Here is a 21,051-nt window from a genome sequence, read left to right on the forward strand (position 1 = left end):
AGAAACTATAGGCGATGGAGCCTAAAGTTAAAATCAAAAAGTTAAATAAGGTATTACACACCTTCAATTTATTTTAATGTTGTATATACAGAGTGTTTCATTTTTCGTCGGCGAGTATCAACTTTCCTCTTCCTTCTTTCTTCTATACAAAATTCCGGACACATTTCGGGTATAATGTGCTACATTTAAGCCTAACCTTTATTGACATTTTTAATTTTTTATGACAAAAATGACATTTGCAAGACGTAAAATATCCGCCAATTTTTCATTCGGAAGCATTTATTGTGTCACTTGAGTAAATTTTGTTATATACAAAGGACTCGAATAACAGATATTAATAAAGGGTACGCGAAAAATAAGATTAAAAATGAAATTTTTTAAAATAAAAGTAGATAGTTTCCATTAAAAAAAAAACTTTTTTTTTAATGGCAATTTTATGTAAAGTTGTATATGCCCAATATTTTTACTTTTTGAAATATTCCCTTTTAAACATTTGTCTATCGCAAATAAAATGTTGTCATATAAGTTCAGTTAGCGTTTAAACAAAACAATTGCTAGAACACGTGTTTTGTTGTTGATTACTATCATAATTCAAATATTTTTTGACACAGTCAAACAACAAATGCTGCGGAGTGCAGAAATGTAATTTTCTGCATAACATATTAAAAATATCAAAAACGGTTAGGTATAGGAGATTATACACAAAATATCTCTAGAATTTTGTATAGAATTCGAAAATTAAGTAACACACTACTATACAAAATTATAATAAATAATATAAATAATAATACATTACACAACAAGTTTGGAAATAAAAAAACATATTTTTGAATTCCAATTATCTCTAAAACCATAATTTCATGGTATATTTTATTTTAATTCTTAAAATTGTTTTGGTTCATTTTGAATCGATTCCCCAAGCACGTAATTTAAAATAAACTAAAAATTAAGTTTCTATGGATCACTAATTCTGAAAGAAACATGGTTAATTGGAATATTTTTTTTTATTATCGCACGCGCCTAACTAGGATATGTTTTACCTTGAGGTCGAATATATTTTTGAGGTGCGACGATAATTACCAATCTTATTTCAGCTATCCCATATTTAGGAAATTCTAAATTCTAAATATGAGGGTTTGCTGTTGATAATGCTGCTTTAACATATACTTTCCACTTAGTTTTACCCTATACTATATTAAGTGTGTGTTTATTATTTTCTCTATTTCATCCACATTATACTTTTAAATATTTATTAAGAATATTTATATTATTATTAATTATTATTTTATCTATTTCCTTCTATTTTAAGAGACTATAGTAACTTCACTCCTGCTAATCCTTTAATTACATCAATTCATATTCATATTTCTGGCCCTGTCAAAATTAACTTGAAGCTTTAAAGGGGCAGAAAGAAAATGATGAATTAAAAACTTATATGCAACGTACAAACGAGAGACTTACCTACACATAACAAAAACAAAAAAAACACTTTATTTCAATACTAAACATATTTTAAGCATGTTCTATAAATTTAAAAATTGCTACAGCGCAAACTTTGCATTAAAAAATAATTAGCGAACCATAAATTATGTTCTATATATAGACGCAGATAAACAAAAACCAACCTATTAATGTACCAACAAAAACCACAAAACTAAGCATTAAAAGGATCGCAACTCCATAATCTACCAAAAAAAAGATCTATTGCTGTTGCACACAAACTAAGTCACTCACCATCTGATGAATAGTCCAATCACATAAGAGAATAAAAAAATATCAAATTAATATTTAAATAGAATATAATACACATCCACAGAATAGGTCTGAATGATATTATATTATGAAATTACCTGCTCCTTTAACCATTCAGAATGGGGCCTCGACTGAGCTATTTGGCTCTTCAATTCAATATCTCCGATTACAGCTTTGCCAACGGTATCAACGAGTAACATTCGTCCGGGTTTTAAGCGGCTCTTGTGCAACACATTGGCCGGATCAACATCATAGACGCCGACCTTAAATAATTTATCATAACTACCATTCCAAATCTACGGCTGCCTGGTTAGTTTACTACCTCGCTGGCCATGATCATCATATTGTCTTTTGTTAAATAAAATCTGGACGGTCTCAACCCATTTCTATCCAAAATGGCGCCGATGTATCTACCGTCGGTAAAAGATATCAACGCGGGTCCGTCCCACGGCTCCATGGTACAAGACGCCCAATGGTAGTAGTTCTTTTTTTCTTCGGTCATCGTCGGATCGTTTTGCCACGCCTCTGGCACCATTGTCATGACGGCCTGATGACCAAACGTAAAACAAACGCTAACCCAAATTTTAAATTTAGAATATTACCTCTGGCAACTTCCTTTGACCGGCGTGTACCAGAAATTCCAATACGCAATCTGCCGATCCGCTGTCGGATAAATTAGGTTCTACTACTGGGTACAGAGATTTGAGCTTATCTCCGTATATATCGCTTTTCATCACACCTTCTCTGCCCTTCATGCAATTAACATTTCCACGAAGGGTATTGATCTCACCATTATGGGCCAGCATCCTCAGGGGATGAGCCCTTTCCCAACTCGGAAAAGTATTTGTGGAGAATCTGGTATGAACCAGGGCCAGGTAAGTATCATAAAGCGGATCCTTCAGATCTGGGAAATAAGTCCACAACTGATCGGATGTCAGCTGACCTTTGTAAACGATCGTCCTTCTGCTGAGCGAACAGATGTAGAAACGTTTATCTGGCACCCGAATTTCGTGACTCGCCCTTTTACGCAGAACAAATACCCGTCTTTGCTGTTCCTCTTCAGACTCCTCTGGAGTCGTTCCTTTCAGAACAACAAAAACCTAAAATACAGTAAAAGTTGTACAACAAGAGCGGTGCGTGGTTGAACAGCATACTTGTCTCATAAACGGTTCAGACCTTCTGGCCACCGCCCCTATGGTGGAACTGTCGGTTGGTACGGTAAGCCAAGCCAACACTGGCAATTCCAGTTCCGTAGCCAGGGCAGAGAATTTTTGTTCCATCTCTTCATGGCTGGCCTTATCCAGGAAAAAGATACCTGTCGCATACTGACCATATGGTGGTAGTTCTACGCCTTGTTCCCTGAAAGAACGTATATTACAAACGCGGAAAATGCTATCACGCTCTAATGGGATCACAAATATAGAACACCTATGAATTTGGCTCTGGCTCAATTGTCGAAAAGATGAATTTGAATAAAACCGCTTTGTTACTGAGGGGTAAAATGATATACACAACACTGGTACATAATAACCGACAAATATTTTATGCTTTTTACAAAACTTCTGGATTCTTGCTAACGTTTCCATCACTTACCACATATCAAAAGTTCTAAAGAAATATAACGTCAAAACCAGATTTATCACTTCTCCAAAAATCTGTAGACGTCTTCGATCCGTCAAAGACAAAATTCCATTTGAGATGCTAGCAGTTTATAGCATCTCAAATATAGACAGGACGAAAAAAATGGACTACGCTCGAAAGACATGGCTTAAGTCTAAGACAAGTAAACTCATCATAAACTCATAAAACTAAAATTCTTACGTGTAATCAATTCTTCTACCAAGGAAAAGTCCAAGAGTCTATAGACATTTATGAACAACCTAATAATCTTAACCGCGGCTCAGGTCTTTAACCGTCACCAATATAGGAGTCCGCCCACCTCAAACGTTAGCAAGTTCGAGTCAGTAAAAACCGACGCAGGAGGAATCCAGAAGTTTTGGAAAAAGTATTACAGTAGCCTGTGGAAGTTTCTTCGAAAAAATAAATATTTTATGTTTTCGCAAGTTGCATTTCACAGATATCAGTTTTTTCTTTTCTGCGACCAAAAAAAATTCTGTGGCACAGTTTATCCAACATTAAATTTAAAATAATAATAATAATAATAATAATAATATTTTGTGTGACACATACTTGAAAGATGTCTTTCAAGTAAGGAGTGTTCATACAAAACCAGGTATGTCCATAAAAATGAATTTCGAGCAAAATATGCACTGGTGCACACATCTGATTTAGACTGAACCATGCAAATTTTAATTGCTTTGTTCTGTTCAACCGTTCAACTATTCATATTTTATATAAAAAGTGAAGATCTCTGGATTAATGTGACCTTTTCAAAATTAAAGTGATCTTGAGCGAAATTGAATATCGACAAATTGCCAGAATTGCCAATTTGAAACTACCCTTTATTTTTCTTTTTTTTTAATTGTTCATTTTCATTTGTTTGTGAATACATTGGTTGGATTGTTCACTTCTATTTTATATACCCATGAGCTTGGTTGAAACATACTCACCACGCCACGAACAAATTCTTTTCATGACCATAACTTAATTTCAAAGCATTTAAAAAACGCATCAGGACAGAGTTTTAATGGTACACAATTAAAAATAAATGTACATTAAATCACTATCACTAAAGTGCCTTTTGCGCTTTTGTTTTGAAGTAAATAGAGAGGGAATCTTTTTGTGGTTCGCAAGGTATTAAGTCAAACAAAAATAACACCTATAACGCAGTTAATTGCGGCGTGGTGCATCCGTAATGAATGTTAATTAACTGTTTGCTTATACCGATGTTGATTTAAACACGTACTGAAAACACATCAGGATAAACCTCAAATTATTGGTTTGCCACTAAATGGTTAAGTGCACGTGAATTTCAACTCCCACTGTCGCAACTTTCGTCCCGTATCGTATACTACAGGATATGTGGCAGATTTTGTTATTTTGATAGTTATTAAACAAACATCCTCTAACTTGCTAAAAATTGCTACACGCAAGCGCCTAGCTTGTATCGTTCAATATATTTTTGTCGCCCACAGATAGTAATCGATTTTCTTTTGGCACGTTAGAGCTCGTTTGGACTTTGCTTATAAATTAATTCTAAAAATAATCCTAATATTAGCATCCATTAAAACGGTTTTTTAACAAACTTCCTACGTACCTTTTTATAACAAAAATTAGAGAATTTTTTTTTGTTTTCTGTTTAGATAAAGGCTCCGTCACAAGTCATTAAGAATGCAATTAGTTCGGCAGATCGAGAAAATAACAAATTAGCAGCAAAGAAACAAAAAGCCATATAAACAAATCTATTATCGATTACTAACCAAACTTTCGTTGTTTTCTATTGCTACCAGGGTCATACTGAATTAGACTTGTGAAATAGGTATATACAGTGATAATGGGTAAATAAAATTGTCCTTGATCTCCTTTTAAGACCAGTATTTCGGCTAGATTGTCATGGGGCCCAAACTAAATTTAAATACACGTCTAACAATAACGATCTGACGAAAATTTTTAATAAAAATAAAAGGAAACACACTAAAGTGAATAAGTTTTTCGTCGAATCTACAATGTAATACTGAAAATAATTGTGACAGCCCTTCTTGTGTTCGCTTAAATTATTGTGTTATTTTATTAAGCACCAACCATTAAGGATAACAATAAAAGGACAATCAATATTAAGATGCGAAATAAAATATCAATTAGTATTGAGAATATTATTTAAAATCGCAATCCTTACATCAACAAATCCCATACCCCAATTTTTTGTTAATGTCAATTAAAATTGAAAAAAAAAGTGTTATTTGATGATCATTTTTTAACTTTTAATATATAACTTAATGTACAACATTTTGCAAACTACAATGGGCGTAAAAAATACACAAGCACAATACACAAATATTTTTTAAATAAATTTCACGTATTTTAAAATATACAGTACTTAATTTCTTCACTTTCTATACCAGAAAAATCTTGCGACTCGACAAGAGTTCTCGGCGATATAGTTTTCATATTGTGCCTTATCTTAATACACATCTCTAACCTTTGATGGTACTAGGTATAAACCTGGGAAAATAACTTCTATCCAATGACAAACTTAAGATTAACATTTTCACACACAAGGGGCCGATCTGATCGATAAAATTTAGAATCAAATAAACCTTGACCACACTATCTGAACGAATAACCAATATTGGAAAAAAACAATGCGTGAAAAGAAAGAAGATTGAAGAAATTGATTGAAAACATGCGGTTTGAAATTAAAATACTGACTTGGTATATAATTAAACTGTCACAAGGAATGGGGGTGACCTCGTTGTACCCTGAATGCATTATGGGAAAACTCCAAGACATGTTGCATTTGGTCCCAAGATCTATATGTTCTTCCTAATGAACATTTAAATTGAACCTTATCATAAATCCAAAAAATTATTCGCTGGATGGATGAGAGTAGGTCAATACTCACTCCTCTATTACGGATTTAAAACATTTTTTTTTTGCTTTGGAGTGTTCAGTTCTAAGACTTTTTACGGGCTTAAACCAATATGGTTTTATTTATTCATATGTAATTACATTTTCTTTTTAGAGCATACTACACACAAAAACCATTTGCTTCACTTGTAATGCCAATATGAATCTGATCTCTATGTTACAAGACCAAAGTTAAAAAAAACAACCAAAAACTAACAAATTAGTCAAATCAGTCCCAGTAGGCGAAGCCCTAGAGGGCACAATGATCAAGTAATACTGGAACTATTTAACTATTTTAAATTTTAGCTAGAAACTCCCAGTTTTTTAAGTTAAAAGAAACACTCGCTTGTCGCCGAGGAATTGCATTGACAAGCAAGAGTGGCCGTTTTTATCATGGTTTACGTGACATGGGCGCTTTCAATTTAAATTGGCCGCACCGGCGACTTAGTACGTTCGAGCATATGGCTGGCGTATATACTCACTTAAGTTTCGCGGCGTAAAATTGATGTGGTATGGCAGTCAATACTCCTGCACCATCACCTGTATCGTTATCGCAGGCGCACGCGCCACGATGGTTCATGGAAATGGCGAGACGTTGGGCGTCGCGGACGATTTTATGATCGCGACGCCCATCGATGGCCACAACAAAACCGACGCCGCATGCCTCACGCTCTTGAGACGGGTCGTACAGGCCCTGCGCACCGGGGGCCTGCCACGGTTGGGCCATTTAATCGCTGAAAAGAACATAAAAGTTCATACAAAAACTACAATTAACCCAAATATATATATTTTTTAAAATTAGAGCTTTATATGTATGGTAATTCCTAGATTTCGTTATATTTTTACAGCAGAGGACTGTGTTCCGATCTGTATTACACTGCGTAAATCCCTGCACTCTTCACAACATTCTATTTTTCGATGTAGGTTGCAACTTTCCTTTGCTAATGATCATATACTTATATATACTGTTAGACTCCCATGCGCTTAGAACAACCGTCAAAAGCGGTGCTGTTTTCCCAACTTCTTTCGTTTGTAGAATTTTAAAAGACATTTTTAGTTTACTTCTGATCTTTACCGTTTGACATTTGCACAAAATAGTTTCCGTTTACTTTCAGTTTCATACCACTTACACAAATGTTTTTATAGACATCTTTTTGGAAACTTAAAAAATAGGTATTCCAAAATCACCTTAGCTTTTATTGCTAGAACTACATTGCTGTAAAATACCTAGGTAAGTATTATATAACTTTCTAAGGTGTTAAATATTACTTAAAAGCCCATAGAACAGTATCGTTTTTTTTTAAGCATTTTTTTATAGTTTTTCGAATTGACCTAGATAAAAAAAGAAGAATATCGCATTTTAAGCAATATTACTGATATTTTAAAACATATTTCTTCAAAAAAATGAGATTAAAACATTTTTGTTTTGAACTTTTTGTTAAAATTAATTATGGAGAGTTACAAGTAGTTATGGAGTAAAATTTTTATAGGATTTTATAAAATAAATAATGAAAATATGGCCATTACTATTATAAAACACAAAATATTAATTTGACGTGTTAGGAACTGCCTAGTCGGCTGCAAATTTTTCAACAAGTGAACAGGATGAATAATTCCACAATTATACCACTCTGGTTTTAGTTAGTTGAGTTAGTATAAAAAAATTAAATTTCAAATTTTTAGTTCACTTTCACAATAGTATATACTTGAACCTAATTTATTAGGGATTGCCCCAACTTGGATAAACAGGGTTTAAGGAATTAAAGAGCAAAACATTAACCACACAGATATCATTAAATTAAACAATTAAGTCAAGGTCAGAACGATTAAGGTAAAATAACAAATAAAAAAAAACATTGCGCAAAGCTGATTAAAAAAATTAGGTCACTGACGCCGGTATTATCTATCTATTTCTATTCATAAAAAAACGATTGAAATTGAGAAAGTCATATTTAAACGTTAATTTCAATTTCATCTTATAGACAAGTATTGTACATTTGATAATTTGCATTTATTTTGCCTACCCTATTAATTTATAGGAGTGTTAATGTAGGAGGTTCAAGGCTGCACTGCAATAATTCTTATGCAGATTTATTAAAAAAGATGAAGTCTGTATTTTATTTAGTTTTTTATTTTCTTTAGTTTAGTACCTCACATATAATGCAGGCAGGTATTTATTGATAAACTTTACATCATAGGTAAACATAAACCATTCGGTGTGATGGAGATAGATTTAATCTAATCGATTTGAAATTAGCGGAAAATTTATTGTTTTGATTACATTTTTGCCTTACAGCCAGCTCGTGCAACTTCGATCTTCGTAAAAAAATCCAAAGACGAAAAATATGCACGGAGGAACTGATGACCCTGCTTAATGGTTTTAATTAAGTCTTTGGCAGAGTTCCTTAGAAGCAAACAAATAAAAGTAAATAACAGAAGAGAGAAATACCCATTCAAACTGCATTACTGGCACTTTTTTATAATGATAACCCAAACCACAATACAACAAAAATTAACTACGAACGTTTTCGCAACATGTTCTCGGAATTTTGGCTGGAATCGTGGACTTTATCGAGCGATTCCACTCGAAATGTGAAAAATAAATGATTAGGGATTTATTTACAATCAGGCAGATAGTACGTTTTATAATAAATATATATGGCGCCAAACTTAACGTAAATAAACTCTGTGAAGAAAATATCCGACAATAGTTATGACCCACGTCCATCTAGTTTATGTTAATTCGGTTCTAATGATCATTTTGAAGTGACAGTATCGTTACCGACTGGTCACTCTCTCACCTGCATATTCAAATTAAATTATAATCAATGGCCACCAGCTGTTATTACCAATTCGACTAGCAGTTAAAATTATCTCAATAAATTAACGCTAAAAAAATCACCACGGTAGAACTAAGCAGTTGTTCAACCTTATTAAGTGAAGTCAGATTATTGGGTTATGCTATTATTGTTATTATATCCAAAAAACAATGAAAACTCTACGAAATATTTCATTCGCAGGTTGATAACACGGATAGTATATTGAATCGTATTGTTTTAATTCAAAAACTTAAAATAATGTCGTCAGAAATACTCATGCTGTACCGTAAGCGAAAGAAGACAATATCGGCATGTCAATAAAATATAACATTTGTTGAACAAATTGAGATTCATTAATTTCTTTTTGCAACCTTTGTTTGAAAATATTTTACCGTTATTGTCACGTAAGTTATAATAATTTTAAAAAGAAAAAGACTTCGGTGAATAAATTACGTTTTTTCTTTATTATTTCAACAATTCACTTATAATAACAGATAGAAATCAACGTTCTAAGATATCGTCTCGAGTCGCCAAATAGAAAACATAATAATTAATTATCTAAATAAATAATTGGATCGACGCTGAAATGAGTCAGATATTAACAAGTTTTATATATGACATTTTAACAAAATTGTATCATTAATTTTGTAATCCCGTCTCATAAGTAGTAGTCTAAAGGTTCAAATTTAAATTTAGTCAGTATACAATGAGCGGTGGTGGTAGAAACAACGTTGTAATAGGCGACAAAAAATCAATGTGTGGCAACGTTGCTTCCTGCAAAATCGTATCGCAAATTTTGTACCTTCCATTCCGAACTAGTAGTCTAAATGTAAAACAAGTTCTAAAAATTTAGCATTTAATTTAGTTCAATTAAACACAAGAATCGGAAATATTTTTAATTTAGGGGGAAATTAAATCCAAAGATTAGGAAACACAGGCTTCCTTTTGTACCTGTTTTGGAATGTAATAGAACGGTGCGAGACGAGATTGAAATTTGACGTGCAAATAATGAATAATTAAATACAACTCTAAAATTCCTCTACGAGATTCATTTCTACTCAGAAATATTTAAAATAAAAACAAGCTGACGCTGAACTAATGGATATGGAATAATTATTAGTAGAGTATAGTGAAAGAAAAAGATTATTTCTTATTTCTTTCTTATTTTTTGATATTGGCTTGAAAAGTGTCTACAAATTGGCTCTGAAAAAAAAGGAATCCTTGCCCAGGTTTCATAAGGCTTTGTAATTAGTTACTCAAATTATTGCCCAAGAAAAACATATTTCTTATTGACAAATAAAACAGAATAAACACAGAGGGAGAGACAGAGGGAAACTTAAATATACTATCTCAAAATAAATGTGTAGTTCAATTAAAAGGAAAAGTACATAATATATAACAAGAATAAAATTTGTGGATAGTGTTGTAGGCATTCTTACATTTTATTTTTAATGTAGGTTAATAATAGAGATAGAGATTCTTTATCAATTATGCATAGTATGCTTCAATCTTCATCGTGTTGGCTTTTTGCCCTCAAAGGTTGTGGTAATAATATAATTTTTTTTTATTTAGATGAGTATATTAAATTATACTAAAAAAAACGATGACATTAAATATATAAAGATAAGATATTTTCCTTTTTATTAGGTCCTTGTCACCATTGTCTATAGGGCGAGTTTGAAAACCACTACGTTTATTCCTTTTCTGGCGTTTCTGTAAGTAGACAGGTTTTTTTAAAGCTTCTTGCTCTACTGATTAAAGTTTCATACACATTTTTCACAACCTGTTTTGCACAAAGCGACAAGTGATTTCCACGCGGCATTATATTCTCGTAAAATCACTTTTTCGAAACGCGTAGTAAAAACGATTATCAACACTGCTACAAATGGTCAACACTCAAGAAATATGTCATTCAACTAAAAATAAATTGTTAAAGGCTTTACCCAATAACAATAGGTAACAATATCGTTAAAGTTTTATTGGGGAGGGTCCATCGAACACGATGAAGATTGGACACGGACTATACCAGCGTAATGTCAGAAACGAAGAAGAAGAGGAGCGTGGTTGAATGTCACTAACTCTGAAAAGAAGAAGTAAACATGACAGTTTTAAATTTTATTATTTGTTTCTACAATCTTTCAATATTTTTTATTGTACGCACGATAAACTAGACTGGTGGTGAATCGGCACATAGGTACAAAGAAAATTTCTTTTCTAAAGCATTTTAGTTCTTAGTTAGTTTGATGCTATTGTATATCAAATGAATATCTAACCAAACTGCTGTCGGGAATTGGTAATGGCATTTTGTTTGTTCCGCGTATTGCTCATTTTTGTGTATTTAGTTTTCAAGATAAACGAGGTAAAATCTTCTAATAAAAAAAGACAATTTGAATTACTAAACGTGCAGATGTAACAAATTCTTATCTTCCAACATAAAGTCAAAGCACTGGACTATAATTAATAATTCGAAGACGTCAAACGTCCGATAATGTTGACTTTGATAACAGGCCCCCTACCGAGACTTAATATGCGTCTGAAACGTCATTTGCGTTCGTCGCCGTTTAATGCGGTTGAACTAGGTTATTATGTGCAAACGGAAATTTTTCATCACGCGTCTCATGATCTTGTGATTTACGAAATGTGTTATGAAAAAATCCCGAAACTATCGGACCTTTTTATAACAAAATATTAAATAGCAAGTGATTATTATTTTTAGCACCGCGTTTTACGTCACAGAATATTATTAAGACGATTTTTGCGAATGTTGTAATATGCATGAAAAAAAAAACATACAGTCGTCTTAGACAAATCTTGTAAAACAAATTTAGATCAAGCAAACTTGCTCCACTAATACTGTGGAATTGATGTACAACTTCTAACTCTAAATATTTTTAGTAGATAATATTCATCCATATTTTTTACACCACACCAAATGTTTTTGAACGATTCTAAGAAAAATAATTTACCAACTAACCAAAACCACGTATTACAATAAGGAAAGAAGTTTTTTTTTTAATTCTGTAAAATGCTTAACAAAGCAGCGTAATATTAACTTTAAATTTAATTGCTCCAGTTACACCGATACTTTTTGTGAGGGATTGGCTGCACACAATACTCGGGTTAGTTTTGGTTAGTTTTGATTGACAGTCTATTCCACCGTTGAACGATGTATTGAAACCTTATAGGTTAGTATGGAAAGAGTAAAAAATTATGACAAACATCTACGAGCAATTTTAGAAACGAGAACACATTCAATTTTTTAGTAGCAAACAAAAAGTCAATCCCCGGTATTTCCCAAATCGCAAACGTTCAAATATACTGCCTACAGATGTCGCTGATAATGTAAACGCGATGTAATTTTTACTTTTTTTGTATTTCGAGAATTGTTTTTCTTAGATCGGTTTCAATTGTCAGAAGGAGAACAATTTCATTATTTACCGATTAAAAAATACACGTCTTTTTATAGTGACATGAAAGGTTTGGCGTAAGTCCAAAAATTGTGTCTACTTAGCAATACTTACCTATAAAAATAATTTGTACATGCAAAATATGGATTATCTAATGTGCAAAAATTTTCCAACACGTGATATTTTGACTGTAATTTTGGACCAGGAAATACGTTAGTTAAAAACTATTGGCACGAAAATTATAGGATGTTGGCAAATCAAAGCATTATAGCAACTGTAGGTTTCAAACTCATACCTGCCTACCCACCGAATTGGCAATGCCTATAGCGCCACAAAGTAAAAAAAATATAACACATACATTAATATATATGTTGACATCGTATAATCCCCAAATAGGGACTATCAAATTGCGGCTTACTAATTCCAAATATCGATGTTTAAGATTTTTGTTTTGTCGATTACAACTTTGTTCTAACAATTCCAAAACACGCGAAACGCGATCTCATAAATGTCGATTTTAACATACACGATACACGCATAAAGTTATTTATAGACGGAATTTACAAAGAAAATAGATTAGGTATTCCAATAAAAGAAAACGTAAAAGAATGAGGCAAACATCGCGAGCTCCAACAATCAACTTCAAAAATCGGAAAGTGATTATTGCTACTCATACCTACATTCAATTATTGTGCAATATAATTTTCGTAAATACATGTATTTCAGTGAAAAAATATAACTTGGTGCGCCTTTTTTCTCTTTTTTTTTTTTTCAAAGAAAGCGGGTTTTTTAATGAAAATAGCCAACCGGGGGAAATTCACTTACCAGACAAGCCTTATCGAGCCTGATTTATATCACATTGCGATTTTAAAATTATAGCTCCAGACAGGTTTTAAGTTTCATCATTTATTCAATATTTTTGCTAAGTAAGCTGTTAAAGTGCAATGCGAGAAAACAAAATTTGCAAATTGTGACGACTTTCGTTTGAGGTTCAAGAATTAATATTTTAAAAAAATAAACATAAATTTTAAGTTTTGGATTAATTTCAAAAATATGAACTTAGAAATTGTGATCTATATTTACTAAGTATTGTCACAACTTCAGTACTAGTTTTCCTGCAATTCTAATGGACTTAATTTGTGCCAGTAACTATTACAGTAGGGGGAAGAATAGGAAACACAAATTAACCCAACCTTAGTTGAAATATGTTTTGGTTAGTTAGTGGCCCGAAAAGCTGGTCCTTTTTGTAAGTTTCTGAATAACACTTTTAAGTATTGCTTTTTTTCAAATATCCGAAACGTAATTTTTGTTTAAAATGATATTCTCCAATTTTTCAAAGAAACTTCCACGGGCTACTGTAATGCTTTTTACAAAACTTCTGGATTCCTCCTGCGTCGGTTTTTGCTTAAAATTTAATATTGCGTTTTGTTTCTCGATATTTTTGTTAAGGTGTGTGCCTCTTGAGATGCGACTATTTTTTTGTTTAAAAGATGTGTTAGGATATTGAATTCATTGGTTATTTTGTGTGACTATATAACTCCAGATATTACATTAAAATTGTATTAAATTAAATGAAACACATATTTAAACAGTCCTTCAAAAAAATCGATTCCTCGCGACGTCTTTTAAGGACCACATTCCTGTTAGAAAAAATAAAAACTAGAAAACGAACTACAGGCGAGAAATCATCCAGATCTTCGATTTCTAACGAAATTCGTAAAAAATTAAGGGCGTATCAAGATTTAACATATCTTCTAAAGTCAGGAACTGCCGACAATCAGTATCAGAACTTCTTGGTTTATTTTTTTTTGGTTATTTATTATGTAATGTAATGTAAGCGTATTATTTCCTTATCACTTAAGAAGCAAACAACCTCGAAATAAAACAAAACGTGATTTGACAGGCACTGCTAATGTCAAATGTCGAAATTTTAAAACGTCTTGAGATCGAATTCAAAACGATTAAAACATCTTAGAATATCAATTTAAATCTGTAAAATAAGTAGCATATGTAGGTATAATTTTACATACTTAGGTATGAATATCCGATATATTAGGTTATCCACTTACCACAAACGCGGTTTAATTAAATATGCGTAGGTGCAAGCGTATATATAAAATGATATGATAAAATAAACTGGAAATTCTATACCATTATGATTTACTTAATTGCATATATATCACTTACTTACAGCATATCTATAAGTACATAAATCGTCGCATTCGCACTTTACACTTTTAGGAACCGGATAAATATTGATTTTTCGGCAGTTGCGCATTTAAACAACATAACAACGTTATTTTTACGACTTACTACGGCAAATTGCGTTAGGCCCTCGCAGGAATTATCTAAATGGGTAATCAAATTCGAGAATATACAAAGACTGGTAGACATTAAAAATAGTTAGCGGCTATTTTCGTGGATCCGTCAACATTCCGAGTTAACCCAACTATTCTCGATTTACAATATGCATCGCTTAAAAATAGATTTATCCGCCTAGTCCTAGATCCTTAGAATGTTAATCAATCGAAAAACTGGCCTTACCCAAAAAATCGGATGGAAGATTCTCTCCGTAAAAAATCGCTGCTAAAAACTTGGCGATCGTTTACCGGCACCCGATTCAAACTCAAGCGAAACTCGGGTCAGAAAAGTCACGGCAGTTTAAAACTGACAATTTTCAAGCGCAAAGTATGCTCGATTAAGGTTCAAACGCAATATAGAGCGGATTAATGCAGCCCGTCTACGAACAATTAATCGACTAAGAATGAAATCGAAAATCCAACCACACACTTCGAACGAATCCAGCCGTCTGAAATTTTCGACAGTGCGAGGCACACAACGCCGCAGTCAGCTAAAACATTCTTCACGACCGACGCTTCTCGAGACTGGAAAATTTTTCACATGAAACGTTGAAAAGTGACGAGCCGCCGTGAAACCATCGCGCAATGAATAGCGTGCCAATGTTTTTAGGATACCCTTATCGAAGGACGGCGTTACAGCGTCTACATGTGGGTTTTTATCGGATTCGGCTTCGAAGGGCAGTAGGTAGAATATTAGCAGAAACGAAGTAAATGAACGGAGCTTTTTTTATGAGATATTTTTTCAACACAAATTTTCACATATTTCAAGTTTTCCTTTATCATCTAGTCCAAAAGTTTGTAATTATAGCGCAATTTATGAACACTTTGCTATATATTGTAAAACAACTATGATGAGGGTTTAAGTCGACTTTATTATTCATGCATCCAAAAAAAACACCCGAAACGTTGAACAACCAACCGTAAATCTCCTTAAGTTCTCAATAATGAAGGATATGCACAGCGTCACATAGCTGCCTATGCTGATAATACAGGACCTTGTGAAGCAACTATAAAAAAAAATTTGAGAAGGTTTATTCAATATGAGCATGCGCAAAATTTCGAGAGTTAACATGGCCGCTGACACATCGTAAATCAGTTTTATATGCCTAGAGCTTGTTAAATGTTCTGGGAAAACGAGTTAAGTGTATGGAAATCGCTGTTTGGAAAGAAAATGGTGCAAAGTACAGATTACCATCTCTACGGAAGTATCAATAAGCCCACTATAATTTCTATATATATCTATATATCTGGGCACATTGCTGGTTGCGAATGGTTGTCAATCTATCGACTTAAAACTAATCCATGTTAATGTTTGTTAACAAAAAATTTTCAAAAAGCCGAATTTTTCTCGCATAGTGGTTATAGAAAGTTCTATAGAGGATGGAGTTTTCTTTAGCCGCAATAAACTACCTATTTTAATCATTTTTGTACACTTTACTCATATTTTAAAATTCAAATTGCGCGCTGTATGTGTCACTGGCTTTGATTGGCTAAACTGTCAAACGGAACGGTCGATTCTGATTGGCTAGAAGATCGAAAGGCCGGAACAAGATGGTGAAACAAGAATGTTGTATTTTCGATGGGTGTTTTAATTTTACACTACCTTTTGAACATCATCCACTCTTTTGAAACAAAATTATTAACAATTACACTATTTAAAAAAATCTAAATTTAAAATATATGTATAAACCTAACCTTTAAAGTTGATATAAATAAAACATTTACAGAAAGCTACTGTTATTTAATCCAAAAAAACAAACTAATATCCTCTATCGTTGAGTAGAAGTATGAGAATGAAAAGGGATTTTTATTTGACGGTGTGTCATGTAGTAAATATATTTGAATATGATGGCAATATAAAAAGAATTTTTAATTTATTTTTGCGATTGAAAAATAAATAATTCATGTCATCACCAAATATTGGGGTCATCAACTTTCTCTCATCGGTACAACAGCTTTCCGTTTATTCTTATCGAATCGTTTTCAGTACGTAGCTAGTTAAAGAGCATTCGGCGTATACATACGGATTATGTCGTTATCAAAGCTGTTTGCGTTGAGAGTGTATAAAATAAATGTCCCTGCAATAGTTACGGGATGCCCTGGTCGTAAACATTTCGGAACGTCCGGTACCCGTTACGCGAAACTAGCGCAAGAAAAGAAAACGGACTGGAACCGTGCCGTAAGCGAAGCTGAGAAAATTGTCGGGTACCCGACTTCTTTTTTAAGTCTACGCTGGTTATTGAGCGACGAAATTGCTAATGTTGCCCTACACTTACGGAAATTAGTCGGCTCTAATCACCCGTTACTGAAAACGGCGAAGTAAGTGCCTTTATACATGCTATGTAGTTACCTACTTATTCTTGTTCATTACTAGGGGGCTGTTATACAATGGAAAAAACAACATGCAAGCCTGGGGCTTGATAGTGCTTTTAGTTTCAAAAGCAGCGGGTCACGCAGCAGACATCCCTGATATGGAACAAGACAAAGCTGCTGGAGTGTTGCATAGCCAGAGAGCTCTCGCAGAAGTCACAGAAATGATTAGGACAAGTCATCTGGTGCATAAAGGATTGGTCAATTTGCAACCACCAACCACAGCGGATCCTTCCGGGGATATGATGTTCGGTAACAAAATTGCATTGCTGAGTGGAGATTATTTGTTAAGCAACAGGTAAAAAATAAAGCGCAATTAATTGCTGTACCGTGAGTGGCTTTCTGTTTTAGTTGTATAGAACTGGCAAATTTGAGGAATCAAGATTTGGTGGAGTTAATGAGTTCGGCGGTGAGAGATCTAGCGGAAGCGGAATTTGTGGGACCACGCGATAAACAGAACAATCCACTGCCGGCCAGACCCAAGGAGAGTTCTTCCAAATATACGCAGTTTACCGAAAATAATTTGGAACCTCTGGTCGTTAGTGAAGCTTTGGGCAATGCTCAAGCGGAATGGACTCTGAGACATGTTTTGACCGCCGGTGAGTTATAAGCAAGTCCGAGAAACTACACAAGCATCTTCATACTTTTATTAAAACTCTTCTTTGAAAATAGGGAAGGTTATAAAGAGAACCATGTGGTTATAGTTCAAGTTTGACGTATAGGTGGCGCTCAAGTTTGACATATAGGTGGAGCCTCAATCGATTTTTAACTCTGTATTTTATGATAAGACAAACTAATTTAAAATTGAAATCGTGAAATTTTTAATAAATAATATTTCATGTGTGAGCACCATGCTAATAATACATTATTTTTTGAAGAGCGCAATGAGAAAAATATTGACATGTTATTTGAAATCTCGTTTCCAACCAATAACCGGTAGAGAAGTTCAACAACCAATATGCCCGCTGACAGTTCGTCGATTCGACAGGTTTCAGTTTGTCGGATTTTTATGCCAGTTTTCTCTCAAAATTTCGTTAAATCTTTTGAAAAAGCGAGTTAAGGGTGTGAAGATTGCTATTAAGAACATGGCACAAAATACAGTTTAATGTGTCAAATTTATAGGCATCTGAAGAAGATCGCTAGTCTGCAAATAATAAAAGATAATGAAACCTGTTCTATTCAAAAACTTCCAAACCTCCAGACTGTAGCATACTAGAAGTACCAGTCACAAAATGCCAATACACCAACCATAACAATTTTCCAGTATATTTAGAAAATAATATTTACATTATTTATATCAATATAAAATCCACGGAGGATTAGAAATATGCAAACATCAAATTATTTAATAATTAAGAGGTGGGCTCATAACAATCTTGCATAGAACACCTGTACTTCTAGCGATGGAGCACTCCCCAAGTTGAAGGTTTCTGAGGTATTATTTAGTATTGTGTTTTAGGCAGCCTTTTAGGAAAATCATGTCAAGGTACACTGAAACTAGCCGGACATACCAAAGAGTTACAAGAGAAGGGGTATCTATTTGGTAAACATTTAGCTCTTGCGTGGCAGGCTTGTCTGGATCGGGAGCCCTTCACTCCTGGTTCGAGCGGACATTTCAGTTTGGTTTGCGCCCCCTTAATTTTTACTCTGCAACATAAACCTTCCCTTTATGAATATATTGAAAAAGGACAGGGCAATGTCGAAGATGTTGACTACGAACTGCTAAGGAGAGAGGTTTTGCAAGGACCCGGTTTGGCATTAACAAAAAAATTGCAAAAAGAGCACTCACAAGCTGCACTGACCATGTTAAAAGAGTTACCAGCTTCAGATGCTCGCACGGCGTTAGCGAACATTATTGAAGCAATGGAAGAATCTTAACGAGTATTTATCAGACACATTTCCTAATCTTTATCTATGAATGAAAAGAAAAGACGTGCATTCCCTCTTGTGAATGTTTATTATTCATTCTTACTAATATTTGTATGTAAAAAAACTTCTGAAACCATTCTGTGATATCCAATATACAAAAATCTTATGTTCTATGTATTTTATGTATTTTTTTATTGTAGTTATTTTTGGTGATGGTCGATTAAATGGTTTGTTACATTTATAGTAAAAAAACTTGTCTTATTTGAACCATGCAAATTAATAATTCCCTTTTGTGATAATCTAAGATTTAGATTAGATTTCAAAAAAAGGGACATTTTTTAACTTTTTACTGGGTGGTTTTACATCTCAAGAGTCTTGAATCCGTTATCATTTTCATCACAATACTATACTAACTATGAGTGTACCATCACTTTCAAATGACTAGAATTGAATGAAAAATTATTTTTTACCATATCAACCATGATATCATTAAAATATTACCACACCTTGACAATATTAATAAGGGCACTTCTGGCATCACTATCACTAAACTGCTGCAAAACCTCTATGGAATTTTCAACAAGTTCTTGTTTTAAGTCTTGCGTTAGTTTTAAAGCAGGTCCACAATGAATCATCTCTCTCATTTTTTTGTAATCGCAATCCTCAATATTTTGGGAGCCTTTCAAGATCTCATCATAAAAGGCTGGGTCATGTTGAAGGTGAAATAGGACTGGCGCTGCCACCAAATCAAAGATTCCATCTTTGTTAAGTTGAAATGCTTCTAAATCCTCATTGGCTTTCCAAGCCAATGCCATATTCTTTCCAAAGATGTAGCCTAATTTTTGAAAGTTATCAGAATGACCCGCCAGTTTTAAAGCTCCTTGACAGCATTTGGCTAACAAGCTAGCAGTGCCTAAAAAGTGTCTTAGAGTCCATTCAGCTTTGGCATTTCCCAATACATCCTTAATCTTTAAAGGTTTGGTGCCAAATTCATTAGGAATAACAATGTCGGTTTGCATTTTTAGAGGTTTTGCCGGTAAAGCCCTGTTTTGCTCATCCCTTGGCTCAATAAATGCTGCCTCCGTCAGATCTCTTAGACAGGCTGAAACTAATTCATTCACCTCTTGATTTTTCAACCCGGCCAATTCTTTAAAGCTGGAGCTCAATAAAAAATCTCCAGACAATAAACTTAATGTGTTCCCAAAATTTAGATCTGAATATTGAGGGTTATTTTGACTGATGTTTAAAATGCTGTTATGTAAAATATTGCTAGTATGTATCATTTCTGTCACTTCAGCCAAAACTCGTTGACTATGAAGAATGCCTGATAAACAATACATGATAATAACATCACAATGCTATAAAAAGGACCTACCCGCCATTATATCTTTATCAATTTCAGACACATCTTTGGGCAATCCTCCCGCTTTTGAAATTAATAAAACTATTAATCCCCATGTTGGTATCTCATTGCCTAATAATAAACCTCTGTAAAAATGATTACTTCAAAAATCTCAAACTTCCATCTGACTTAGTTGAAGATTATACCGAGCACTTGCTAACAATGGGTGGTTTGTTCCAATCAATCTTTTGATATGTGAGATAATGTTAGCAATTTCATCATTCAAGAGCCACCTAAGACTCAAAAATGAAGTGGGATATCCGACGATTTTTTCAGCTTCATTTACAATTTTGTTTCGGATTGTTAATGCTTTTGCTTGAGTCACCAAATTTCGGTAAATCGCATTTTTGCAAATATGTTTGCTGCTACAACTAAGATTTGTCAATCGTAGAAACCCGTTCAACATTATTATAAATTAAAACTAGTAATTCTTAAATCAGATTTGAACTACCATGTTGGTTGCTAATCAGAAACAACAAATACCACCTTTGTATGAGTTAAGATCAGAGACATGCGAGGTTAGTTTTGATTAGATAGAAAGAAGT

At 33.5% G+C, this 21,051-nt stretch overlaps 3 protein-coding genes across 7 annotated transcripts in view; 1 reads left to right on the top strand and 2 right to left on the bottom strand.

Annotated features, from left to right (window-relative positions):
* Positions 1-15,581, bottom strand: part of LOC132697335 (uncharacterized) — a 31,823-nt gene extending 16,242 nt beyond the window's left edge. Inside the window, exons 1-6 of one of the 5 annotated variants that reach the window (XM_060662753.1) lie at positions 15,050-15,517; positions 6,762-7,013; positions 2,907-3,111; positions 2,355-2,852; positions 2,075-2,299; positions 1,851-2,015 (exon numbers count right to left, since the gene is read on the bottom strand). In XM_060662753.1, the coding sequence (XP_060518736.1) occupies positions 1,851-2,015; positions 2,075-2,299; positions 2,355-2,852; positions 2,907-3,111; positions 6,762-7,006 (1,338 nt within the window). In that variant the 5' untranslated portion in view covers positions 7,007-7,013; positions 15,050-15,517. Of the gene's footprint in view, positions 1-1,734; positions 1,756-1,850; positions 2,016-2,074; positions 2,300-2,354; positions 2,853-2,906; positions 3,112-6,761; positions 7,014-11,041; positions 11,162-14,696; positions 14,787-15,049 lie in introns of those variants that run through there. The other 4 variants (XM_060662754.1, XM_060662755.1, XM_060662757.1 and 1 more) reach the window with 4 other exon arrangements.
* A 1,051-nt stretch (positions 15,582-16,632) lies between these two features.
* On the top strand, positions 16,633-19,132 carry LOC132697336 (all trans-polyprenyl-diphosphate synthase PDSS2-like). The gene is made up of 4 exons (XM_060662758.1): positions 16,633-17,184; positions 17,240-17,533; positions 17,587-17,834; positions 18,695-19,132. Exons 1-4 carry the CDS (start codon positions 16,895-16,897, stop codon positions 19,111-19,113), a joined length of 1,251 nt encoding a protein of 416 aa, XP_060518741.1. The 5' UTR covers positions 16,633-16,894; the 3' UTR covers positions 19,114-19,132.
* Positions 19,133-19,160: 28 nt separating this feature from the next.
* LOC132697338 (all trans-polyprenyl-diphosphate synthase PDSS2-like) lies at positions 19,161-21,030 on the bottom strand. The gene is made up of 3 exons (XM_060662759.1): positions 20,653-21,030; positions 20,480-20,592; positions 19,161-20,428 (listed from the first exon to the last, which is right to left on the bottom strand). Exons 1-3 carry the CDS (start codon positions 20,910-20,912, stop codon positions 19,602-19,604), a joined length of 1,200 nt encoding a protein of 399 aa, XP_060518742.1. The 5' UTR covers positions 20,913-21,030; the 3' UTR covers positions 19,161-19,601.
* Positions 21,031-21,051: the final 21 nt, after the last annotated feature.

Source organism: Cylas formicarius, unplaced genomic scaffold (genome assembly GCF_029955315.1).
Source record: "Cylas formicarius isolate icCylForm1 unplaced genomic scaffold, icCylForm1.1 PGA_scaffold_1__22_contigs__length_36826433, whole genome shotgun sequence".
Lineage (NCBI taxonomy): Eukaryota > Metazoa > Arthropoda > Insecta > Coleoptera > Brentidae > Cylas > Cylas formicarius.